This window comes from Notechis scutatus, chromosome 1 (assembly GCF_049901735.1).
Source record: "Notechis scutatus isolate UNSWTSFEM ecotype Mainland chromosome 1, rNotScu1.2, whole genome shotgun sequence".
NCBI classification, from domain to species: Eukaryota; Metazoa; Chordata; class Lepidosauria; order Squamata; family Elapidae; genus Notechis; species Notechis scutatus.
In genome coordinates this window covers 93926522-93954051 of record NC_142009.1, presented here as the reverse complement: position 1 = coordinate 93954051, position 27530 = coordinate 93926522, and the positions used below count along the sequence as shown (strand labels likewise).

The 27530-nt window shown below is 41.5% G+C and overlaps 1 protein-coding gene across 1 annotated transcript; it reads right to left on the bottom strand.

The window, feature by feature from the left end:
• Positions 1–11530: 11530 nt before the first annotated feature.
• LOC113411183 (pantetheinase) lies at positions 11531–26304 on the bottom strand. The gene is made up of 7 exons (XM_026666117.2): positions 26043–26304; positions 25813–25943; positions 20882–21074; positions 20131–20425; positions 17040–17413; positions 15315–15485; positions 11531–12619 (listed from the first exon to the last, which is right to left on the bottom strand). Exons 1-7 carry the CDS (start codon positions 26253–26255, stop codon positions 12500–12502), a joined length of 1497 nt encoding a protein of 498 aa, XP_026521902.1. The 5' UTR covers positions 26256–26304; the 3' UTR covers positions 11531–12499.
• Positions 26305–27530: the final 1226 nt, after the last annotated feature.

Genomic DNA, 27530 nt, shown 5'->3' with positions numbered 1-27530 from the left:
CCATTTCCTCTTCTTTCACTCCTGAGCACCTTTAGCAAGCGCAGTTAAAGATTAGAAGAACACACTTAAAAATGGGAATGAATTACTGTGATGGATGGACTAGGGCACAGCTTGGCATATCTTTTGACTCAAGATGGGTTTCTGCTGATAACATGGCTGTACTTATATGGTTTTCTCATCAATATGGAAGTGGTTTATCATTTCCTCCTGACATACTTTATCCATTTCTCAGGCTTGCCTTACAACAGTGAGATATCCTGGTACCTCCCATCCAAATGCTTACTGTATTCATTTTGACCCTTAGCTTTTGCAAGATCAGCTAAGCCTGGCTAGAATGCTGGCTTTAGTTCAAATTTGCAGTCTGTTGCAAACATTTTGGAGGTTCTTGAAGCAGATATCATTTTTCATCCTATTCCTTGAGTGGTTATAAAAACAGAAACAGAGATTATGTGCACTGCCTGAGTGCTATGGAGAAAGTTTGCTATAAATATGTACCCAGGCCCTAATTATTATATTGCTGACAATTATTTCAGCTTAGATTAAATCCATCCCAGTCTATCTGACAGATATTGACATGTTCCCCATTTTTTGTAATTTGTAATTTTATATATTGTTTTTAAAATAATATTCTTTTTAATTCTTAATTTTATTGATTAAATTATATTCTAGAGCCCCTCTCTGAGGGCAATGGGTGTGATAAATACCAATAGCACTTAGACTTATATACCATTTCATAGTGCTTTTACAGCCCTCTCTAAGCGATTTACAGAGTCAGCATATTGCCTGCAACAATCCGGGTCCTTATTTAACCAACCTTGGAAGGATGGAAAGCTGAGTCAACCTTGAGCCAGTGAGATCTGAACTGCCAAACTGCAGCTAGCAGTCAGCTGAAGTAGTCAGTCTGCAGTACTTCACTCTAACGACTGCACCACCTTGGCGCAAACAAAAAAGCAAGGAAGCAAGGAAGCAAGATATGGCCATGTTGGTCAAGGTGGATGGATACTGTGGCTTAACTTATCTGGATGACATAGATAGATGATAACAGGTGAGGTCTAATAGATATCTAAATGGGATGCTACAATGGAGAGATCCTTCCTTCCTTCATGTCAGGGTGTACATTGTAGTACTAAAACACAAACATAAGAGTAGGCTACCATGTTCAAATGCCTTTCAACTGAGACTGCACAAAAGCAAAGCACAAGATACCTTTCAGGATCAGTACATGGAATCCAGTTGACCTGTGGGTCTGGAATGTCCTCAAGGTAAGGATAAATGGTCTCTCTGGTGAAGAAAAATCCATATATGGCATCTTCTGGAGTCACAATGATATGTGCTCCCTGTCAAAAGAAGTGAAGGTAAATCTCCTTCCCTTGCAGGACAATCATTTTACCAACAAATGCATATTAACAAGTAGTGCCCAGTACCTGCTTTGCTGCTTTTTGGATGGCATCTTCTAAGATGTCTATGTTTTGGTTCATCAGTTTTAAGGCCTCTTCGGGGGAAACAGGTTTCACTGTGGATTCTGGCAGTATGACTGCATGTTCGAATACTGCTGCAATATATTTGTCCAAGGCTAAAGTCCTGATGCTCCCCAGGAGTATAAAAATAAAAGCATGCTGTAAAGATGAAGAGGCCATTGCCATGTCCTTATAGACTGGGGAGAGAGAAAAGAAGATTGAAAAGACAGATCAAGTGAAGACAGAGTGTTCTGAAAGATCATATATTTGATCAGATGACCTTTGATACTGTGATTGTTTCAGCTGTTGAGTTTTGACAGGGTTTCTTGAAATTAATCAGTAACAGTCTGATGCACTTTGAACTTTTTATGCTTCCAACAATATTTTTACTCTAATTCAGGTGACCCAGAGGTAGAAACAAACATTTGAATTTGTATGTTTGGATTCAATCTGAGCAAGCAGACATATTGGTGTGCGCTTAGTCTTCTTCCTCTTTAAGAAAAAAAGGAATATCGTACTATTTTTCTATAAATATTCCAATACTAAATATATAGACTGAAATCTAGGTGCTCTAGATTAAAATGCAGTCCTCAACTTACACATGGTTGCTTAATGACTAAAGTTACGATTGAGCCTTCTCAAAAGCTATTTATGGCCCAATGCTGAAATTATGATAGCCACACCTATTCTTGTTAGAGTCAAGTATAGTCTCCCAAAATTAATTCTACTGCCTTAGTTTGCCTGTCTCTTATCTGGGAACACTTCTAAAGAAACATTTACAATGGAATACTTTTTAAAGCAATTGTCTCAATTAGAAATAAAACAAAGAACAAAATAAAAAGCCAATAATATTCAAACTTGTTCCACTCACCAGCTTTCTTTTGCAATTTCTGCTTCTACTTCCCCATTTCAGAAGACCAGAGGCTGTCTAAAACAATGCCTGGATGAATGCCTGGAAGGGTTGTTGCTGAGTTTTATTGGATTTTGCCTGAGTGCAACTAACAGTTAACACATTGCTTTCCTAATACTATTAGGCACCCAATACAAGCAGTTTGAATGCTGATTAGACCTTTCAGACTTTTGCCTGTTTCTTTGCAGGGACAAAGAAAGTTGCCCATAATGTCAATCTGGCACAGAAAGAGAGAAACTGGGCAATTATATACATAAGTATGTATTGTAGATGAATATAAGGAAGTGCCAGTTGTTAATGTAGAAAGGAAAAACAAATGATAGATTGTATTTTAAAATCGCCCATCTTAGTTCTTAATAGCTGAAATTGGGAGATGTTTTAATTCATTTATTAAATTATTCATGAGCCACGGTGGTGCAGTGGTTAGAGTGCAGTACTGCAGACTACTTCTGCTGACTGCCGTCTGCCTACAATTTGGCAGTTCAAATCCCACGGGGCTGAAGGTTGACTCAGCCTTCCATCCTTCCAAGGTGGGTAAAATGAGGACCTAGATTGTTGGGGGCAATATGCTGACTCTGTAAGCTGCTTAGAGAGGACTGTAAAGCACTGTAAAGCGGTATATAAGTCTAAGTGCTATTGCTATTGCCATTATGGGAAAAAAGTGATTAACTTTTGTGAAAGCTATTTAAGAATTGATGTTGGTTTGAGAATTGGCACATAATGCAATAATGACTTCCGTATAGCAAGTAAAATATTGACTCTTCCTGTGATGATGGTTGATGCTATGAATGGAGTGAGGGAGAAGAGTCACACCAGAGGACCCACATCTGGGATGTTTAATTGTTTAAAGCAGAAGAACAGATTTTGACAATCGCGATCTTGGGATCAGTGGAATGTATACAGTGATAGGGTGTCATATATTTTGAAGCATCCTTGAGCCTAACAATCCAAGCTCATAGGTACTTCAGTTCATTCAGTTCCTAAACAGGATTTCTCAACATACAACTTTACCAGGCAGCATAAAATGAAATATAATCACTTTCAGTGAGAGACCTAATCAGCATTCAACTACTTGTACTAGATGCCTAAGGAAGACAATGTGTTAAATGTAAATTCAACTCACAAAATCCAGTGGCAAATAATTTGATGCAATGGTTAAGATCCTGGACTAGAAACCAGAAGATCATGAGTTTTAGTCCCACCTTGGGTACAGAGCCAGCTAGGTGACTCTCCTTCAGCCCCAGAAAAAGGCAATAATAATCCACTTCTGAAATTCTACCAAGAAAGCTAAAGGGATTAGTCCAGGCAGTTGCCAGGAATCAGCAATGATTTCAATAACAAAAATTGCAACAATAATAAAAATAAATAATACATAAAATAGCAATTTGTTCTGCTTTCAGGATATCCCTAATTCCCAAGACAGTCACTTCATGGTGCATAAAGATCGGACTGACCCTAGGATGTATGTATGAATGTATGTATGTATGTATGTATGTATGTATGCATGTGTATGTGTGTGTGTGTGTACATATACATATGTATATATGTGTGTGTATGTATGTATGTATGTGTATATATGTGTGTACATATGTATGTGTGTGTATATATATGTGTGTGTATGTGTACACACACACACACACACACAGACAACTTTCTTGCTTATAGCACAGTGATACTGCCTTGCCCATAATTCTTCTTTTAAGATTTATATATCACATTCCAGTAATTTATAACAAACTCACTATTTAGGCCACAATATGTGTGTCCAAGTAAGCCCGGGACATTCGCTTGACTAAAAAAAAGTCTTGTAAATGCAAAAAGAAAACTCAGAACATTTTATTCACTACACAGTGGTCTTTCCACCCCAACTAAGTATTCATAGAAGGACTTGCAACAAATAGAAGTAAGTTGCCTATCAAGTCAATTAGCTTAAAAGAAAAATGGAGTTCAGAAACTTCACTGCTTGTTTCTGTGGGGACAGGACTTTTAAGACTTTGAATATAGGGAATGCCAATGCTTGTTTAAAAGAGCTAAGAGATAAGCCAGTGGTGGGATTCAAATTTTTTTACCACCGGTTCTGTGGGCATGGCTTGGTGGGTATGGCTGGTTTGGCGGGCATGGCTTGGTGGGCATGGCAGGGGAAGGATACTGTATAATCTCCATTCCCTCCCCCCTCCTGGGGGAACGTTACTGCAAATCCCCATTCCCTCCCCACCCCACTAACCTGCTTTCCAGCTCCATTCTCTTGTGCAGGGCAACCAAAGAAGACCCAGCCAATCAGCTGGGACTTGGGAGGCAGAGAATAGATGGGGGCGGGGCCAGTCGGAGTGGCATTTGCCGGTTCTCCAAACTACTCAAAATTTCCACTACTGGTTCTCTGAACTACTCAAAATTTCTGCTACCGGTTCTCCGAACTACTCAAAATTTCTGCTACCAGTTCTCCAGAACTGGTCAGAACCTGTTGAATACCACCTCTGAGATAAGCTAACACTGTTCAATATTCAATTGGTGCAATCATTCCATTGATGGAAAATGAGGAATTCAAACTTGTTCATTTGGTTTCCAGATGAAGAGAGAGTGCTTATGGCCTGAAACGAGGATTGGATCGTCCATACCTTCCTCGTCCCAGATACGAAAATGAAAACAAGGAAAGGGGAAATTTATTCAACAATATTGACTTTTCCTGGCAAGATACTCTTTCCTCCTTAAAGAGAAAGGGAAGCAAAAACAGATTAGTTGCCTGAGCATTCACCACTGGCATAGTAATTAACATATAGGATCAGCTCCCAACCAACCTGAAAATGATATTGTGACTATAGGTAGTTCTCAACTTATGGCCAGAATTGGGATTGGCAATCTGGTCATAAGTCATTAGGGTTGTAATCCGAGGCACCCATGTGACTCAAAGTGATTTTACATTTTTGCACCAGTCATTAAGCAAATTTGTTGTCATAAGTATGAATCGATTCATTCAAATGGATTTGAATTACAAATCAGTCAAATGACCACAAAATGGCACAACCAGTTATAAAGTTGGTTGGTATCCAAACACCCAATTTGCAATCACATGATTGGGGGAGCAGTATGACCACCTGTGATGGCAGGGTGTGACCATTCTGTGGCATAAATGCTTTCACAGTTGTTAAGCAATTGGTCATAAGTTGAGGACTAATTGTATTGAAAAATAGAACCGTTATTTAAGTTTTTAAACATGATATATGAGCACAATTGTTCCTGGTTATAAAATATAACCAGATGCCTTCCAGAGTAATCATGCTCAAATGCAGAAAACTACCAATCAACAGGGATACCATATTATTTTTTTGAAAATCAGGCACCTGAGTTGGTGTGGAGTTGAAAAGTACTTACCCCCTGAATTTGAGGCAGAAACACTCAACACCTTTGCAAAGTGACTTTTTGCTCGCCTCACCACTGACAATAAGAATCACAAATACTTTGGGGGAAACAAAAAGCATTTTATTAAAGGGTTCAAGACTTTATATAGGGCAGAGAAAGACAAAATAAGACATTGATTAGATATGAGAAGAAACAGATCCCCTAAACCAAGGGTCTTCAAACTTGACAGCTTTAAGACTTGTGGACTTCAAGAATTCCTGAGCTAACATGACTGGAGGAAGAATTCTGGGAGTTGAAGTCCACAAGTCTTAAAGCTGTCAAATTTGAAGACCCCTGCCCTAAACAGTGGCTTGGTGGACCAGTGAGGGTGAAGGAATGGTTCTGTGTGAGCCGCAAGCATGCATGTGAACATGCTCAACTTAATTTGTGCAAGTAGGGGTCATGTGCACCCACCATTTGCACAAATGGAGCTGCAAAAGCACACCTGCTCACCCGCCACTTGCTCGGTCCAGTTCTGAATGAGCCGTGGCCTGGGAGTGAGCCGCAGACTGGGAATTGGGGACCCCATATCCTAAAATATGTTGTATCTTCTCCTTTTCCACTCAGGGAAAACTCTTATGTCAATTTCGGGCTTGACAGCCTGTTTCTTTAACATTTGCAACACTCAAGGATTTCAGAATACAGCCTTATTGTTTGTGCATGGGTTTAATGAACGGAGACCAGACTGTAAACCGTGAACTTCAGCTCTTTATTCACAAGCATAACAGAGACCAAAAACCCCCGGTTAGCAGCCGCCCTTTTATAGAGTGAACTGCTATCCGGATGACCAATGGATGTTGTTATAGGGTTTGAACCTCATCCAATGGGACTCAGCCCGCTAATAGCCAATCAGATTGCTTGGAATGAACCAATCATAACTTGCCATTATATGGGCCAATAGGAAGTGCAGGATTACGATCCTGCTATGCAAATGAATCTTTATTAATTACATTTCTTTAGTTCACAACACCCCTCCCCCCTGGGTTCCGTTTGACGGCCGTGGTGACGTAATCGCGTAGGTATGCAGGTAGTTTTACCTGCCTATTCGATTTTCGCTGTTCCACCGGTTTTTGTTTAAAGTTCGGTTCCGGCGGAACGCAAGGCTCGTCTTCACATGGGGTTGATTCCGCGGTGCTGTTTTCGATACTATCAGGGTCCCTTAAGTCCATTCCTGGATCGGGCGGGCATGTTTCCACTACGGTGTTCCTCTGTGGGGAGGATGCTCCCGATCCCGGACCTTCTTCAGGTGGCGCGAGTACTCGGTTTAGCGGCCGTCTGTCCTCGATTACGTCGTCGTCTATACGGCCTTCATCCCCCTCGGTATTCCCTCCCCCTTGAGTTTGGAAGTCCGGGGGGTCGCGGATATTGGGTTGTAAACGAGATCGAGTTGATCTATGTGGCGTTTCCATATCTTGCCATCTGTCGTCTTAAGGCAGTAAGATCTAGGGCCAGTGAGGTAGACTACGGTGGCTGGGACCCACAACGGTTCGCCGGAAAGGTTTTTGGCGTAGACCAAGTCGCCTACCTTGAATTGGCAATACGTTCCGCTGGATCCACAAGGTTTCTCTGGCGAATACGACGGGTGTAATCGGTCGAGGTGGGAGCGAAGCTTCCGCCCCATTAAAAGTTCGGCTGGAGTCTTGTTGGTGACACTGTGGGGGGTAATGTGCTGTAGTAAGAGTATTTTGTTCAATCTAGCGTCAATGTCCCCCGGATCCATTTTTTGTAGTGTCTTTTTAACGAATTGGACCATCCGTTCCGCCCTACCATTTGCCGCAGGGTGAGCCGGCGAAGTTAAGGCATGGCGGATGTCCCGGTCCGCCAAGTATTGTTCGAAGGTGAGAGCAGTGAACTGGGGTCCGTTGTCTGAAACTAGAACGTCCGGAAACCCGTGTGTTGCAAATAATCTATCTAGTTTTTTTAATAACGGAGTCAGTAGTTGTGCTTTTCATCTTGTGGATTTCGAGCCAGTTGGAGTAAGCATCCACGGTTAGGAGAAAAGTGTGTCCTTTAGTGGGTCCCGCGAAATCAATGTGGATGCGGGACCACGGGCCTCGAGGAGTTTCCCACTCGGTGGGAATTGCTCTCGGTGGGGCGTTGCTGACTTCTTGGCAGTTTCTACATGTGGTTACCCAGGCTTTAATTTGTTTAGCGATGCCTGGCCACCACGCATAGCTTCGAGCGAGAGCCTTCATGCGGACGATGCCCGGATGTCCTTCGTGCAGGGTTTGCAACACGAGTCGCTGTAGTCTCTCTGGTACGACGACTCTATCTCCCCATAGGATGCAGCCCTTCTGGGAAAATAGTTCTGTTTGCCGGTGTTTGAACGGCGCAAAAGTGGCGGGGGTTTCTTCGACTGACCCAACTGAGAACTCTTGCGAGGATAGAGTCCCGTTTTGTGTCGGCGGTGATATCCCTTGCCGTTAGTGGCGGCGAGTTGAGAGTTTCAATTTGCAGCGTAGTGAGGGTTGGAGCTGGGTCGCTGACGGTTTCCGGAAGTGGGGAACGGCTCAAAGCGTCAGCGTGGGGAATGGCTTTCCCCAGGCGATGCTGCAGTACGTAGTTGTAGGCTGCTAGGAATTCTGACCAGCGAGTCATTCTAGGCGACAATATATGCGGGGTTGGTTTATCACCTGCTAAAATGCCAAGTAAAGGCTTGTGGTCTATAACTAGAGTAAAGGGCTGCCCGTAAACATATTCGTGAAATCGCTTCACGGCCGATACAATAGCAAGAGCCTCTTTGTCAAGTTGGCTATAGTTTCATTCAGACTTTGATAATGTGCGGGAAAAGTACGCAATGGGAGCCTCATTCCCGTTTGGTAACACGTGGCTCAAAATGGCTCCAACCCCAAATGGTGACGTGTCAGACGTAATATTTAATGGCAAAGTCTCGTTGTACTGCATTAGCACAGCGTCGGAGGTTAATAAGTCTTTCACCTTTCTGAAAGAGCGCTCCTCTTTGTGACCCCAAACCCAAATAGCTTTCTTGTCGAGAAGTCGATGTAAGGGTTCGGCTACTGTTGCCTTGTGAGGCAAGAAGATGTTGTAAAAATTAATGAGTCCCAAGAAGGCCTGGAGATCAGCCTTACTTTTAGGTCTTGGGGCATTTTTAATTGCTTTGAGTTTGGTCTCGGTGGGGTGAATCCCTTGTTTATCGAGGAGATACCCAAGAAACTCCACCCGCTCAGTACACAGTTGACACTTATTTTTTTTCACCTTGAGGCCGGCGTCTTTGAATCTATGCAGAACCAGTCTGAGACGCCGTTCGAGCTCTTCTCGATTAGGGGCAGCAATTAAAACGTCATCAAAATACGGCACAACCCCTTTTATGCCTTGCAAAAGTCTCTCCATTAGACTCTGAAATATTCCTGGGGCTACACTCACTCCAAACTGGAGTCTGTTGCATTTAAAGGCACCTCGGTGTGTAACGATAGTCTGTGCCTCTGCGTTTTCCGCATCAACGGGTAGTTGTTGATACGCTTGCACTAAGTCCAACTTTGCGAAGATCTTCCCGCCGCCCAGGGAGTGGAGAAGATGTTGAACCACCGGCACCGGATAAGTGCTCTGTTGGAGTGCGTGGTTCAGGGTGGCGCGGTAGTCTCCACAAATTCTAATCGACCCATCCGGTTTGATGGGGGTTACGATTGGGGTTTTCCAACGGGCATGGTCAATAGGCTCCAACACCCTTGGGCTATTAACTTATCAAGTTGCTCGTCAATCTTGAGTTTAAGGGCGAATGGCACCCGACAAGGCTTAAGGCGGATAGGGGCTACTTCTGGATTGAGGCTAAAGGATATAGGGGTCCCCTTGTACTTGCCTAAGTTGTCCGAAAACACGTCGTGGAATTCCTGGACGATGCTCTCTTCCCAATCATCGCTTCCGGCCCGGTGAATGCCGGCCACCTCGATCCCGAGTGTGGCGAACCATTGTAGGCCTAGTAAACTGGGCCGGTCACCATCGACGACAGTTAATGGGAGTGACACGGCACGATTTTTAAAAGATACTTGGACTTGACTCACTCCGACGACTGGGATCATGTTCCCTTGGTAATCTCTGAGGATGATTTTCTGTGTCCTGAGGTCTTGATGACGGATGGCAAGGATCAGCTGTTTAAGGGTCTTCCAGGAAACCATCGAGAGGGACGATCCAGAGTCGACTTCCATCAGGCAAGGTTGGTTCTCGATGGCAACTTTCACTCGGATCTTTTGTTTGTCTAATGACGAAGCGTGGCCGATGATAATAGTCTGGTGTGCCTCTTCTCATCTTGCTGGAAGAGCAGATGTTTTGCTGCTGTAGGCATGGTTGTTCCATTGGTTATTCAAATGATCCTGATTTGCAGGGAGGTTCCCTGTGGTTTGGCGGAGGTTGTTCTCCTTTCTGTTTGTGTTGGATTCCCTCTTACTCTTCAGACCCGTGCAATGTGGCCTCTCTTCCCACAGGAACGGCAGATTGCGTCGAGGAATTTGCAACCGGATCGCGGGTGGTTTCCCCCACAACCCGCACATGGGCGCTGAAATTTTAGAGTTTGTTGATCTCGTTCGGCCCGAAGTCTGTTAACCTCTTCTTCATCACTCTTGGACTGGGACTCGAGGTCCTCATGGTGCGCTGTTGCTGAGTGTCTTTCTAGTTGAGGCGAGGCTTCACGGGCGAATTGACGGAGCGGTGCGTTGGTGCGGCGCATTCGAGCGGCCGACTTCTTGGTTGCCTCTGCTGCAGTAGCATCTGCAATGGCATCTGCAAGACTGATGTCCCCTTTTGCCATGATCTTGCTCTGTACTGTGTGGTCATCTAATCCCAGAACTATGCGGTCTCGCATAGCTTCTTCTAGGTCTGAAAAACCACAGAGGCCTCCCAGGTTTCTAAGGTCAGCGATGAAGTCTGCAATACTTTCACCCTTCCGCTGATCCCGTTGATAAAATTTGTGTCTCCAGACCAACGTTGGTACGGTGGGGGCATAGTGAGCCCGTAGGATAGGTTCGAGGTTGTCCCAATCCATTGATTTCACCTCAGCCAGTTTCGTGAGCGCTTTCGCCATCTTAAAAACGGCCAGTCCACAATGGGTCAAGAACACCGCCCGCTTCTTTCCGGGTGTAGCGTCTTTCAAATTGTTGGTTTCTAGAAATATTTGAAACCGATCCATATACGACTCCCAGTCTTCCTTTTCTGGGTCAAAAGGAGCGGGTGGTATAGCGCCACCTGACATCCTGCCGATGTAGATGCGCTCTCAGCCACGTGCTTCGGTTGGTGCTCTGTAGGGTTTAGTCAGCTCTTTTGTCTCCGCATCCCACCCTCGTCGCCAGTGTTATGTTTGAGGCATGGGTTTAATGAACGGAGACCAGACTGTAAACCGTGAACTTCAGCTCTTTATTCACAAGCATAACAGAGACCAAAAACCCCCGGTTAGCAGCTGCCCTTTTATAGAGTGAACTGCTATCCGGATGACCAATGGATGTTGTTATAGGGTTTGAACCTCGTCCAATGGGACTCGGCCCGCTAATAGCCAATCAGATTGCTCGGAATGAACCAATCATAACTTGCCATTATATGGGCCAATAGGAAGTGCAGGATTACGATCCTGCTATGCAAATGAATCTTTATTAATTACATTTCTTTAGTTCACAACAGTTTGATTAATGATCCCCGAAAGGGCTAAATTTTGCACATTAAAATAAATGGTTTTGGTTTAAAGGGAAAACATGATTTCCTAAACTTAAAAAGGAGGGCGAGAAACAGACGCACCAGTCAGAAATTTGACAGAGTCATGAAGTGAAGCAGCAAACAGTTTATTATAAAAGATGTTCTTGCAAGAACGGGTGGCCAGCTATGTGGGTTACATCCAGGAATAGATTTCATCAAATTTTTATTCCCTCAACCCAAAGCACAAATCCCTCCCCTGAAGCCCCCTTTGACAAAGACTACTGAGTCACAGTCTTCTCAGAATGCCTCTTCCCCTCTTCATGAACATCTCCATGTTTTACCTGTCTCCTCACCTTTTGCCCAGTTCCCTTTTTTTCCTAGACTACCTTTCCCCTTTTTAAATTGATTTTTTAGCCTACAGTTCTTGTTTCCTTACAATCTTAGCAGCATAAGCATAATAAATTGAAGCAAGCAGGTAATTTCTCTACTACCAAATGTGCTAGGCTGTATGGTTAAAACTGTTGGCTAGTCTGCTTGCACAAGCTGACTCGCTTATCGGAATAGCTGACTCTTCCTGTTTTCCAGTCATGACCTTTTTGCCTTTGACGTCCCAATGTCCTTTTGAACTTTTAAACACACATCCTTCAAAAGTAGTTTTCTCTGCAAAAACAGCACTATCTCCATCAGTTTCTTACAGGGGGCATGGATGCTATACTAAAATCCTAATATCACCTTTATTAAAATGCTAATAATGAGGCCTAAAATTCCAAGTAACACTATTGTTTCTTTTGCTGCTCCACAGCTTTGTGGTGGAAAATGAAAAAAATGGACATTGCTTTGAAAAGTACCATGATTCATATAGACAAAGGAATAACATCTGGATTCCCAGAATTTTCAAGGGTGAAGAAAGTTCATTGCATCATTTGAAGTATTCATTTGGATCCTGTGCATGTTGGAATATTGATCATCTTTCACTTTGGCTTTTCTCTTTAGCTACCAGAAACGTTAGAAAATAGATATAATTTCTATGCCAGGGTTAATATTTTCCAACCACAGAATATTGACCACATGAAAGGAAACCAAATCATGAAGGCCTGGCTCATGGTGTGGTGGAGGTAGGATGTGGAGAGTCTTTTTCATACCATCTTCCAAAAAGAGCTGCCACTAAAAGTGGTTTTGACAGGCCTGTCTCGCTTATCATCTGTCCATCAGGCAAAACCTGGAGGTTAAAAAAAAAAAGTATACATTTAAAAATCACATGTGCAAAAACTTTTATTGGAGAAGGAATGTGCTTGAGAATACAGACAGCTTAATCACTGAAAATTAAGCACAGCAGCTTCCAATCAGGATTTTTTAAATTTATTTTTTTGCCTTACGTAGTTTGCCATCTGAATTTCAAAACAATCCAGTTTCATCAATCTCTACTGTTGCCTGTTCCAAATAAAGATAGCATTGGTATAAAGATAGCATTGGAAGCTGCTGTGCACTTGGATCTTGGAGGGAAAATGGCCTGGTTTGTTTGGAGGCCTCTGTGATTTATAATCCTGGTATTTTGGGGGCCAGAATTACAGGCGATATTTGGCAGAGATGTTTTGTCACAAATTACAGTATAAGCACATAGTGGACAAGGGTTAGAACTCAGTTCAAATATGAAGCCAGACTTGAGGATAGGGTTACTCTTTGCTTCTCAATCTAGGCCTAAACTATAGCATGGACCCTAGATGGCAACAGAAGTACCTGAAGGTTATAGTAAAGAAAAAACATATTTAATTATACATGTATTAACAGCAGCTAGAATTGTATTTGCTCAAAATTCGAAAAGTGATAATACCGATAGAGGAAAAAGTAATTGAAAAAAATATGTGAATGTGCAGAAATGAATAGATTAACACTAGCAATCAAAGAAAAAGAAGAACCTGAATATTACATGGTATGGGATTTGTTTTATCAATGGTTAGAAAATAAAATAAATGAGAAGGGATTAGATGTATTTATAAAGCAATAAGACAAACTAGTGTAATAGATATACTGGATATTACTTATATATATGGGAATGTGATTATTGTTATATTGTTATATTGATAAGAAGAATATTATTAGTAATTGTTAAGCACATGAAATATGTACTTAATCGACACATCTTTATATATATATATATATATATATATATATATATATATATATATATATATATATATATACACACACACACACACACACACATTATATATATATATATATATATATATATATATATATATATATATATATATATATATATATATATATAAAGATATCAACAGAAGCGTCCTTTAGCAGTACACGGTCAAACACTCTTTATTATAAGCTTAGGAATTAAGAACACAGGGACTCAGTTTGTCTTCCATGGCTGAATATACAATCACAGAGAACAAGCACAGGAGGTCCATGGGCTAGTCCACTCCAATGTAGCCTGTTTTAAGATGAAACCCTCATCCCTTCCACCAAAAGCTGTTCCTCACCCACCACTGTCATGTCCCCATTGGATCCCAGTTCAGAGGAGAAGGAGGAGTTGGAACCAGGACCATCCGATAGGGATGGCACATCTCTTGTGGAATGTTTGGAGAGGCCAGGGGCTAAGAATGATGCTGTCCCAGGCTCCTCAGGCATTAGGAGAGGTGAGTAGACCAGACAGGAGTGCCTGCCCTCACAGACATGGGGGAGGATTGGCTGCAGACAGGCCATGATTATGGGTGGCAGCAGATCCCTCTGATGTGGAACAGCTACCTCCCCTACTTGATCCAAGGACAAAGAGATTAGAGCAGAGGCAAACTCAAAGGAAGTCTGTTAGCTGCTCAGGAGAAAATCGCCCTGCCTCTCTTCACATGGAATATCCCTGACTTGGATTGACTTAAGCAGAGGCTTTGGGGAGGGGGATATTGTCTTTGTCAGGAACAGTTGTTTGCCGTGGCATGCACTGCCCCAGTCTTGGAAAAACTCAACCTTGACTCATGTTTCTGTCGGTGCTTTGCCTTGTGGACTTGCCTTGCCCTGTGGACTTGCCTGTGTCTCATGGACTTACCTTGACTCTGAACCATGTCCTTTGAACTTGCACCTTGTCTTTGGACTTCTCTCTGCCTTTATGAATTGGTTTTGTTGCTTTTCGGCTTTTGTTTGTGGGACTGTGGGTGGCTGCCTTCAGGGAAGTTTGGGGTGGAGCCTTACTGGCTTTTGTAGGGCCTTTCGTTGTGGAATTTAAGAGAGCAATAAAGCAGGGGTCCCCAACCACTGGTACCGGTCCATGGTTCATTTTGTACCAGGCTGCAAAGAATGTAGGGCCTACTTTGCTTGGGCGCCGCCATCTTGTTTCGACGGCGCTTGAGAAAGTGCTTCCGGGTGAGCTTGTTGGTCGTCGGTTGGAAAGCGGCGTTTGGGTGCTAAAGGAATCCTCGCACCTTAGTTTCGTCGAAGGGGGGGGGGGCGGCTTCGAACGAAGAGCCGTCCCGATGGCGGTGGAGTCTCACGTTACTTTGTACTGGGCCGCAAAGATTGAATAATCGTGAAACTGGTCCCTGGTACAAAAAAGTTTGGGGACCACTGCAATAAAGGACTCTATCAAAGTCTGTCTCTGCTTAGGCAATCTGGGTCATGACACACTATTGGTCTTCCAGGGGTTACTTGCTGGATATAATGGGTGCTAGCCTTCTTCACTGAGGGAAAATAGTATATTGGATGAATCACATGGCAGAGTGATCAACTAGTGATATTAGAAAAAAACAGTTGTCCTCCATAGAGACTGGTTAAATTGCAGATATGTTTTTAACATAATCACAACACCATTAATGTAACAGCATATGTATTTTACAAGTGGCTTATTTTTTAACCTAAATGTATCTCAAGAAGCCAATATATGCTTGCTGAAGTTTGAAACTTACCTTAAATTCTCCAGGAGCCAGTTGGGTCCCACTGAGCAGCACTTCAGGAAACACATAATTAGTGTTAAATGAGCCACTGAGGGAAAAGAAATTGAACTTGGTAGCAGCAGTATCAACTCGCTGGCCACACGATTTCAGATCTGTGCTGTTACACTTCAGGAGTGTGCAGATCTACAGTCAGAGAGTGGAAAAAGACTTATGTGGAATTAGGTCATCCAGAATTATAGGAAAAACAGCCTATGTTTTCCCCAGCAGTTGGAACAGCCTACTATCACTAAATACAAATAGAATAGAATAGAATAGAATAGAATAGAATAGAATAGAATAGAATAGAATAGAATAGAATAGAATAGAATTCTTTATTGGCCAAGTGTGATTGGACACACATGGAATTTCTCTTGGTGCAAATGCTCTCAGTGTACATTAAAAAAAAGATACATTCGTCAAGAGTCAAATACATTAAAATTGTTTTTACTTCCATTTCTTCAATTGAGAAGATTCCCAGAGGGATTCACACAACCTCAAGCAGTATAGGACAGTCTATGTTCAAGAGGTTGCAAAAACTAAAAGGAAAAGAGCAAAAGAGCAAAGAGGAAAAGAGACCATTTGACACAAGCCCTTCAATATTATTTTGTAAGCCATCCTTTACAAATCGTATGGCATATTCCTCTCCTCAGGATCCCCTGACTCTTTCAGATATAATGAAGCTATTAGGAATAGTTCATTTTTTATCTAAGTCTTTTACCTAGAAAAGGATTGTTCTTTGAGAACTGTCATACATCACACTCTCTTATAATCATCTCATAGAATGGTTATGATTGAAATATGTCTGTTTCTAGAACAGTGCATGTTACAACCCAGCTCTGTGAGCTGTATTGGTTGCCAGTTTGCTTCCAGGCCCAATTCAAGGTGTTGGTCTTTCAGCTTTAAAGCCCACCCTTCCATGGGATCTGGTTATCTGAGGGACTACCTATTCCCAATTACTGTATGACCTGTATTGCCCAACTCATCATTTTGGAAGGCCCTCAACACCTAATTATCTCAACAGGCCTGAGGCTCTCTGGGAACCAGAGATTTGCTTAAATGGCTCCATTGTTGAGGTGGCCATTTGTATCTTCTCTTTGCCTAGAGGTTTTCTATATTTGTTTTTCATACTATTTATTTCTTAATGTAGATTTCTATATATTTTGATATGTCTGTGGTTTTCATCTGATTGTTATGCACTAATCCAGAGTCACTTCTGGCAGCTGTACAAATCTGATAAATAAATAAATATGGAGAACAAATGGAAGAATGGTCCTTTTTTGTGAGTGTTGTTTATGTACATGTAGCCTTTGTCACACTGAAAGTTTTTTCCCCCCTTCAATTCATAGAAAGTACTTTATCACAGAAAGTTTCTCCCCTTTCATTCGGTAGTAGTAAGTATTTTATTGAGGTCAGCCCTACCCCGAGGCAGTGAAGCAGATGTTTCAGGCAGCTGGTATTGACACTGAATGTCAAAGCTATTTATATGCCATTTGGCTTTTGCTGACTTTCTAAATAGCCTGCTGCCTTTCATTGTGGTAAAAGATGCTGGTAAAAAAGACAGTTTAACTGGAAATCTAACTGTTGACAACATGCCTTAGTCAGAACAATACCCTGGTCCAGTTCAGATATGGATCCCTGCTCTTCTCCCTTCCATACACAAAAGTCCCACAACCCATCATGCCTCACCAAGTCATTTACCTGCAAATAATATTCTCCTTCAATCACATGAAGCCCATCAAAAACACCCAAAGCATAAACTTCATCCTGTTGCTTCTCTGCCATACTATAATTCAAATAACAGCAGAGGTTTTTCTGGCAGACGGTATAGTTTCCTGTCTCTTGCGATAGTTCTGTGAAGGTGAAATTATCAAAATAGATAGTGTTGTGAAAGACTGAGCTCTGTGGTGACAAATGTTGAAGCCCTGACGCATACAAGCTCCAGTTGAAAGGTGGAGGGTAGGTGGGAGAAAGACGGGGATGTGCTTCAATTTCTGCAACCAAGAGTTTGCCATTCTGACTTTCCATATCAAAGTGATATGCCTTTGGGCCATTGGGTGTAAAAATACCACTCCCTGTGAAAACAAAAGAGATGAACAGATCTGTTAATTATCCTACTGGTAGATCACAACTGGAATGCAGCTTGTCAAGTTCTTGGTAGAAACTGGCCTATGAAAATTTTGCAGAACCTGAAACAAAGCCAGATTCATCCCTGGTGAGTAAATACAAGAGGCATTAATTTCAAACATGGATGATTCAAAATTTGAATCCTGATCAGTTCAGAAATCTGTTTTCTGAACTGTTTGTTCAGCTTCATGATCCTGTACTTGAAGGGTGTCCCTCAGAGAAGGAATAGCAAAAGGAATACAAGTAGTCCTCACTTACTGACAGAAGATGGGGGCAGAAAGTCTGTTGCTAAGGTGATGCAGTCATAAAGTGAAATGACTGTGCCAATCTACATCGGTTCATCAGTTCCAGCTGTGACCATTACGCAAATGCTATGTGGTTGTTAGGCGTGACTTCATGTGATCACTATGCGATCTCCTTCTGGCTTCCCCACTGACTTTGCTTTCAGGAAGCCAGAGGGAAAGTTGCAAATGGTGATCACATAACCACAGTTCCCTTCAACATGGTAATTGTTAGCCAGTTATCAAATATCCAAATTATGATCATGAAATTGTGGGGATGCTGCAATGGCCACAAATTCAAAGATAGGTTGATTTTTTTTTCAGCACCATTCAAGCATCAACTTCAAACAGTTGCTGAATGAGTGGCTGGTAAGTGAGGACTAATGAAATACATCCAGTCTTGCCTTTGAAGAAAGCCCAATCTCTCCCATGTGTCCAGATCAATACAGAAAAGTCACAAGAACGATCTGTGGAGCAATAATTCCAGATACCTAGAAATTCAGGTAGCCACAGATTTCAGGAAGTAGTATTTTTAAGCTAACTGTTGTGGTTAGCCGGCAGCAGGTGCAAATGGCTGAGGGGAGCGAGGACTCTGATGAGGGGCCAGGACTATCAGGGAGTGGATTGCTGCCTTTAGAGATTGTGGGGGCTGGCAGCAGTGACGAGGAAGTTCCCGAGGAGCCTGTGCCAAGTGCTCGTGCACGAAGGATTGCTCGGAGGAAAGAACAATTACAGCAGCACAGGCGACTCAGGAGTCAGGCTGCAAGGTAATGGTCCCTCCCTCAAGAGGATAAAAGCCAGGTTTGGAAAAGTGTTCTTTGCAAAAAAGCAAAGAAGCTCTTAAACTCAACTGGTGGACATCTTAGTTCGTGTTTGGAGAATTTTGTAAATTAGTTCTTATCTCTGGGTTTTGGGCAGCCTTGACAAACAACTTGGCAAGGCTCTTTCTTACTGGAGATAATTAGTTGAAAGCAGCCTTCAGAACAGAATTTGTTATTAAATCTTAAAAGGTGAGGGCTGCTGCCTTTGTGTTTGCTCTTTGGGAACCCGGTTGGGTCAGAACACTAACTTCAAAAGTGATGTGGTCTGGTATGGCATACATTTTTGTCAACTTTATCATTCTCCTGGAATAATAAAAAATGGAGTTTTTAAAGTTTTTAAAAAGTTATTTTTTTTGTCCATCTAATGTTTTGTTCCAAGGCTTTAGCCAGTGCCTGAATTCATTTTGTATAGCCCTTTATAGCTTCCTCTAACTGAGCCATTGAATTTTATCACTATGGCTGATAAAAATCAGAAACAGTTTTTCTAGCGATTCAATATTTTAGTATATATGATACATAATGAACCTTAATAATAAATAACACCCTTCAAAAAAAAAGTCCTAGACTTATCTATGTTTCTGTGATGCCTCTTTATATGTTTATGCAAATGAATTAAATGAATCAAAACCAATAATGAATTAAGAGTTGGAGCCAACAGGAAATGGTTTCTCCCTGGAGGACTGAATTAGTTTAAATTTTGACATTGAAACCATCTTGGCATGTTCATAATTTATAATTGGCTAGAGCAATTTTCAAATGCCATTATTTAACAGTCAGGCAGGGTTTTATAAAATGGGAGTGAATTGAAGCTATTTTCTTCCAATTTTCCCCTCTCTGTGTTCTTCAGATTTTTGTCCCCATTGTGCTTCCCTTTTTATTCTTTTCATTCTATCAACATGGTCTCTATCGTATTATGCTGAGTCACTTCCAAGTTGCTATTTCCCCATTTCAATGTTTTGCTATATTTTATTCATTTAAAACAGTTATACAGCCACCCATCTAATAACCAACTCTAGGCAGCTCCCAATCAAAAGTTAAAACAGAATAATAGCCCTATTAAAACTATAAAATTAAGCACATTAAAAACATGGAAAGCAACAAAAATCTGGCATCAAATCAAATATATCACACCATCTCTCATCATTAAAATAGTAATAGCAATAGCACTTAGACTTATATACCACTTCATAGTGCTTTATAGCTCTCTCTAAATGGTTTTACAGAGCCAGCCTATTGCCCCCAACAATATGAGCCCTCATTTTACTAACCTTGGAATGCTCAGCAGCAAAAATAAATTTTGTTTTCCACTGTGTTTGCCTATACATTATATGCTTATTTTATACATGTTGATAAGCCTCAGTAAATCACAACAGTTGGATAGATTCCCATTACATGCTAAGCCATGAACTATGGTTCTAAAGCATTAAAGCTGTAAAGTAAGGCAAACAAACCACTTTATGATTTTCTGTGAGGTGTGAAGCCAGTCGTTAGTATATATACATTTATATGCATTACGCCTATTAAGATATAATTTTAAACCAAGTATACAAAGATTGTAATTACCAGTAATGTCCAAGCTGGGTTTGTGTATATTAGCTGCAAGGATATTCACACGCATTCCCATTGCCCAGGCTGAGTAATATTGAACAGCAGACAAAAGGGGTAGAGTATTTAACCAAGCAGTTGGAAAAAGGATGGTGTCCACCTTGAATTTTTCCACCAATGATATGGCAGGTTCACGAAAGTTAAGCATATCAGCGCAAGTGAAAACGCCAAACTTCCCAAAGGAGGTGTTGAAGTTGACAAACTGTGGCTCATTCGCAAAATTGAAATGGATTTCTGAGGCAAAAAGGTTGTACTAATTATAACAAGGGGAGGGGGAGGAGAGAAAGAGAATGACAATTTATATCATTAGAAGAAAATTATTCCAATAAAAACAGGGACAAACACGTGTGATGCTGATATTTTTCTAGTAGATGTTTGTACTTTACTGCTTTCCTTTACAATAAAAAAAAAAAAAAACAATAAGTGAAAACTAAGGTCTTGACAATAACTGGATTTTATATTCTTAAAATGAAGAGGTTAGCCACTGATTGTTTCATGCTTCAAGCAGCACTTGGAGCAATCCTTGCTCCTGGAAGCTCTTATGGAAAAGTCTGGTGAGATTATATGTTTGTTTTAATCCAAATACAGCAGCATTACTTTATATTTTGTACCATGTTTACACAGAGCACTCTCTGCTATCATGTTTAGACAGCAACTAATGGACATTACAACATTTGAAGCCTATATTAGTGACTTTAATAATAGTTACCTTGTGATAACGGGCCAGAAACTTTCCTTCTGAATCATAAACAACATTGGTATTGTACTGATAGCGACCATCACTGGGACACTTAGGATCACTGGAGTTGCACGGTTTCTTGTCGCCCATGTTGGCAACCACATAGATGTCATAATTCTTTGCCATGCAACTAAGCCTTTTCTGCACTGGGTTAAATCCAAACCTAAAATGGAAAGGAAGAATCAAATGAGAAAGGCAGTATCTAGGAACTAGCAATCTGGTAGATCAATCCACAGTGCACAGATACTAGCTTGGTAAAATGAATTTTGAGTAAGAACAAACAAAGAACATATTTTCCAGGAAATCCTAAGCAAAATGATATATGGATATCTTACTATCAATATATCAATGGTGGCTAGAAAAGTGACCCCAAAGAAAGAGGCAAATTTATTATCTGTGGCTGATACATATTTTTTATAACCGTTTATGTCTTCATAATATATATCAAGATTGGAGCCTTGTATTATTCTTTTGCATTGTATACATATTCTGCATACTACTAAAACTCTCATCATCCTCTTTAACTAGGTGAAACATTACATTAGTCTGCCAATAGTTCTAGATTGGCAATTCTTAGAATTTCTGGTCAGGCTGTCCTGATGGAGGAATTCTGAGAGTTACAAGACCCATACTTCTGGGTGACCCTTGGCCTCTGGCCAGGTCACCGCTGACCAGAATTATAGAGTTAACTAATATTATAACATCCCTGACAGCCCTAAGACAGAACTGGCTGTGACCTTGCTGTAAATATTCATCCACACTGTTGAGCTTCAGTTACTCATCTCAACTGAGGGCAACATTTGACTTAATATTATCTATAAAATATTTTCCTGAAAATGATAAAATGGGGACAAGCAGGTTTTTTGTTTTGAAGGTTTAATTGCACTGATGCCATATAGCTTGGATTGTAACAGTGGTGCGCTGGAGCTTATTTGTATCTGGAAGTTTTCTTTTGAGCCAGTTGATAACACAGCCACCACGCCTAGTGTGCCAATTGGTTGTTCCATAGTTAGGGGTTTGGCAGCGATAATGAAGCCAGCACAACTGGTTCTTAAGCATTCAACACACATCATTGCCTGTAAGTGACTGACCATGTAAAACAGGGAGTGTCTGCTGTTGCATCACTGTGACCTTTTATTAATAAAGTGACTCAAATTCACTGAATTCTTGACTGTGCCTGGGTAGGGATTTGTTTTGCCCTGTGAACTCTGATGAGGCAGGTAGGGTGTTCTCTGATGTGAACTCTGGATGGGATACACACTCCTTCTAGCTTCTTCAGGAGGCTGGGGAGGGGGAAGTAGCTGGATCTAGGAGGTACTGATACTTCATTAGGAGAGGGGCAGGGGTGGGATTCTACAGGTTTGCACCTGTTCGCTAGAACCAGTTGTTAACATTCTAAGCATTTCGGAGAACCAGTTGTTAGAAGAAATTACTGGCCTAATCCTGTAAGGAAGGCAGGAAGGAAACATTCTGGTGTTGCTTACAGAAACTGCCTCTCCCTTAACCCTTATTACATTCTTGGCAGGACTGGACTTTCTGTCTCTGGAACGTCTCTGGAGGTTTTTTTTCCTCCTTTGCTGGTACTTTGCTTGTGTGGAGTGACCATTCAAAGTTACAATGGCACTGAAAAAAGTGACTTATGACCCTTTTTCACACTTATGACTGTTGCAGCATCCCCACAGTCACGAGAGGCCAAGCGAGGAGATGCGTGCCTCGATGTGAGTGATATTGAGCTGGCCACGCCCAGCCAATAACATGAGCACCAAACCACGTCCACCAACTGAACCACGCCCACAGAACCGGTTGTTAAAAAAATTGAATCCCACACCTGGAGAGTGGATCATATTGTTCATCACCTTGGCAGTGGATTGGCCCCTGCTGAAGCGAACTTTCCTGGATTCAGCTATACTGGACAATTAACATCCTACCTCCACCCTACTTTTTTCTAGGAAAGGCTGCTGGGAAGGTGGTAGGACTTGAATTACAGGGTTCACTAAAAGGAATAAATTGTCTGGATTCCTTTGTTGTTGTTAGTTGCAAAGTCGTGTCCGACCCATCGCGATCCCATGGACAATGTTCCTCCAGGCCTTCCTGTCCTCTGATATCTTCTGGAGTCCATTTAAGCTCACGCCTACTGCTTCAACGACTCGGTCCAGCCACCTCATTCTCTGTTGTCCCCTTCTTCTATTGCTCTCAATCGTTCCCAGCATTAGGCTCTTCTCCAGTGAGTCCTTCCTTCTCATTAGGTGGCCAAAGTATTTGAGTTTCAACTTCAAGATCTGGCCTTCTAAAGAGCAGTCAGGGTTGATCTCCTCTAGGACTGACCGGTTTAATTGCCTTGCAGTCCAAGGGACTCGCAGGAGTCTTCTCCAGCACCACAGTTCAAAAGCCTCAATTCTTTGGCTCTCAGCCTTTCTTATGGTCCAACTTTCACAGCCATACATTGCAACTGGGAAAACCATAGCCTTAACTATACGCACTTTTGTTGGCAGGGTGATGTCTCTGCTTTTTAGTATGCTGTCTAGATTTGCCATAGCTTTCCTCCCCAAGAACAAGCATCTTTTACTTTCTTGGCTGCAGTCCCCATCTGTGGTGATCTTGAAGCCCAGGAAAACAAAATCTGTCACTACCTCCATTTCTTCCCCATCTATTTGCCAGGAATTGAGAGGGCTGGATGCCATGATCTTAGTTTTCTTAATGTTGAGTCTCAAGCCAACTTTTGCACTCTCCATGTCACAATTCAGACCAGGGCATCAGATGGAGAAGGACTCAATTGTTTTGGTGGATGACGTCTCTGGTGGATGACATTTTTCAAGACCTAGACTGGGGAAATCTGCCCTTTCCAAACCAAACTCCTGGTTTGATTCCATTGAACATGGGATCCTTTTGAATTGTCTGCAAGAGTTAGCAGTAAAGAGTATTTTTTCTATAATAATTCTGTTCTAAGTAGTTAACATCAGGTGGTGGGTGGCAGGGAACAGAAGTCCTCTCACTGAACACAGCACTGTAAGGATGGTCCCTATCACCTGTACTTTTTAACTTTTGCATAACATTGTTGGAAGAGGCTACCCATTGCTTTGGATTGAATCAGTGGTATAGAAAATAATGAAGATAACCTTGATGAAGCTATACAGAAGCTGCTGCTTAGGCAAAAGGGGATGGATTTTTTTTCATCAGAAGGTCCAGGTGATATTTGGAAATTGTACAGATACCCCCATTTTACTGGAGTGTAAGAAGAGGGATGTTGTGATTCGCCAGCAGCCTGTTCAGACAGCAGTGAATCGGACAGTAGGGAAGAACGGGGACCAGTCTGGGAGTCTGGAGAGCATCCGATGCAGAGATGGGGCCAGGGCTATCTGGGAGTGGTGTGCTGACTCCGCAGCCTCCGGAGTCTGGCACCAGCAAGGCCGAGGAACAAGGGGAGCCTGTTCCCAGTGCGCGTGTGCACAGAGCTGCTAGAAGGTAAGAGTAGCTGAGACAAAGGGGGCAACTTGGGAGTAAGGCATGGAGGTGATTGCCCCTCCCATAAGGTATAAAGGACATGCAAAGGTAGAGAAACCTTTGCAGGAAGCAAAGTCATTTGCTCTGTTCAGATTAATCCTTGAAGCTCTGTGTGGACTTTGTACTTCAGTTGGTTTTTTTATAGTTCATTTGGCACTTTAGTTGTTGGCAGCAATTCAAAGGAGAGAAAGGTGGGTGCTTATTTTGGGGGACTGTTTGGGACTTCATTACAGGCTGGGAATGAACATAATTCCCAGCGCTGAAATAAAACAAGAGTTGTTTTAACTAAGTGTGTGCTTTATTACAGTCGCAGGAAGCTTTGGTCAGAACAAGGGAGGTGGTATAGATGGACCAGATTTTCAAAATTCTATTGTTATAGCCAGTCTCAATTCAAGTATCCTAAGCTTTCCTGTGGAGTTGATTTTATGGTCCAATTTGCCTAGTGGGGCTGACATCTCTGCTGATAATATTCACATATGTCAACCCAGAACCAGTCTAGAAGTTCAGTGGACTCTTGATCTGGTGTCTACAGGCTGGACGGGATACAACAGGCTGAAAGTGAATTCCACAAAGAGAGGAATGCTGCTTGTTCAGAAAAACCTTTTAGCACTGCATCTGCTTGAGCCATAATATTCAGACAGGGCAGCATTCTCCCCAAAGGAAATTAACTTGATTTTTACAGAGAATTATGCTCTCAGATATACAAAAGGGGCAGTAAACTAAGGAATTTAAAATATGACTATAATACATGGGAAAAGCTATTGCCGTACTGCCATCTAGTGACAGAAATCTGGGCAAACAAGTTTACAACTGCTTATCAATTCAGTCTGGAACAATATTTTAGAACTCCATAATTTTCAACATAAAATAATAAAAGAAATCCGTAAAATCTGTATGAACGTTTTCTCTCTGAGACTTGTTTAATGGCAGCAATATACTTCCCAAGGAACCCAGCTTTAATAAATTTAAATACAGAAATGTTTTTTTTTTAAATGAGAAGTCAAATTTCACCAGGAATCACTTGCAAAACTCACATTTTAACAGCATTTCCTAATTGCACGTGCAATCTTAGTCAAACAAAATTAAAGAAAAGCATAATAAAATATTTTATATATGAGGTAAATAAAGTTGTGTGGCTATTCTTAACTATCCAACCAGCTATAATTCTGCCTCTACAATACAAATACAAATTGGAATCACTGTTGTCTACGTACAAGAGCATCCGAAAAACCCACTGTTAGTTCACTATAAGAATGGAGAAGTGTACTTATAAGTAACTGGCATTCATTATAGTACATTGTGTACCGAGTTTATTTATTAAATTTATATTGCTACCCATCACACTAGTCAAAGTGACTCTTCTCTTTCAAGAAGGTTCTACTTAGATTGGATGAGATTACCTTTCTGGATCATTGCACGGAATCCAGTTTACTTCAGGATCTGGTATATCCTCAAGATAAGGATAAACTGTTTCCCGAGTAAAGACCCACCCATAAATGCCATCTTCAGAGACCACAATGATGCGAGCTCCCTACAAAAAGAAAAGAAGAAGAATGCCAGTTCAGTTAAGAGATGCCACTGCTTCCAAGAACAAAGAAGATGGAACTTACTAGCCCTGCATCTGTTGTACCTTTTCAGCTGCTGTTTTGATGGCTTCCTCTAAGATGTCTAGATTTCTGTTCATTAAATTCAGGGCTTCTTCTGGAGAGACAAGTTTTGGGGTGGGTCCTGTAAGTATAACAGCATGCTCATAGACGGCAGCAAGGAATGTTTCCACAGCAGAGGCCCCAAGAATAACCCCAGTCAGGAACACAACCCAAAGGTGAGGCTGGAAGGAAACCATCTTACAGAGCCTAATTCTGGCTCAGACTGAAACCAAATGTGAGGTCTGTTTAGCTTAATAAGAAGGGAGGGACGGAGTTATTTGGTGAGTGACAATTTCCCTGTTACATCACTGGCTACTCTAGGAGAAGAGTATAAACACAGTGATTACCACATTACATGTTTTGTACCCAAACTTCCTGAAAGTAGAAATATCTCTATTAAGAAATATATTAGAAGAGACAGAGGCAGCATTTAGTTCCTGAAATGAAGTCAGTTTGATCTACCTGACACTAAGTGGGAAATTCCCCATTTAGGTTTCAGACACACTTGGCAGAAAAAGTCAACCAATTACTTTGTATTCCACAATCAGGTCAGAAACATAACTTTTCCTTAAAAATTACCAGAGAAAATAAGAAATGATATAGAGGTCCATTAAGCCAGTATATCCTAGATTTCAGTAAGTGGAGGGGGCACTTAACCTTCCCATTTAAGTTTAAGCAATAGCAATTTTCATTCATTCAGAAGGAAAAGGGAAATTTGTCATATTCATAAAAACCTGGTCACTGTTGTTGATACGTAATAGATTTTCTCCAAATCTGCTGTCAATATGGTCAACCACATGGCAAAGCAGTGGCTATTTTGGTAATTAATAACCATAAAGCCCCATCAGGAAACAAAACTCCTTAATAATGCCACATTCTGGGATATCATTATACAACTCTTCTCACAGGCTGAACTTCGTTTGATTTGAAGGTGGTTAAATCTTTTCAATTTGCCAGCCTGATAGGGGGACAAGGGAAGAACAAGCAGCTACATCATGTTATTGAGGAAATATTACAAACAGACGTAATATATTTAGGGAACGTCAGATCTTACATATTAGAGGCTGATGAATAGCCTCACCATAAAGACTTGGCATAGATTGTCTCAGTTTTGGTCCTCAGAGTTTAGCATCCCAGTTTATAATCTGCTCCCCCTTTTTGCTAACATGCTCCTCTTTGTGGTTTACTGCTCTTTTTAAAGTGGACAACCATGGCTTATTCAGCAAATCATAATTAATAAGCTTGACTTAGCAGCATAGATTTACTCACTGGGCAGGAGAGTAAAACAAATGCAACAATTGTTTTCAAGAGCAAATACTGTTTTCAAGAAGAAAATTTTAAAAATAATATTTTAAAATAAAAAATAAAAAAAATCAACTCCCAGCTATGATAGGTACCATAAAGAAACAAATTCTGCTTGAAAGTTTGGCAAGTTCTAAAGAGATATCTGATGACGTTAGTTGCGAAGTGCT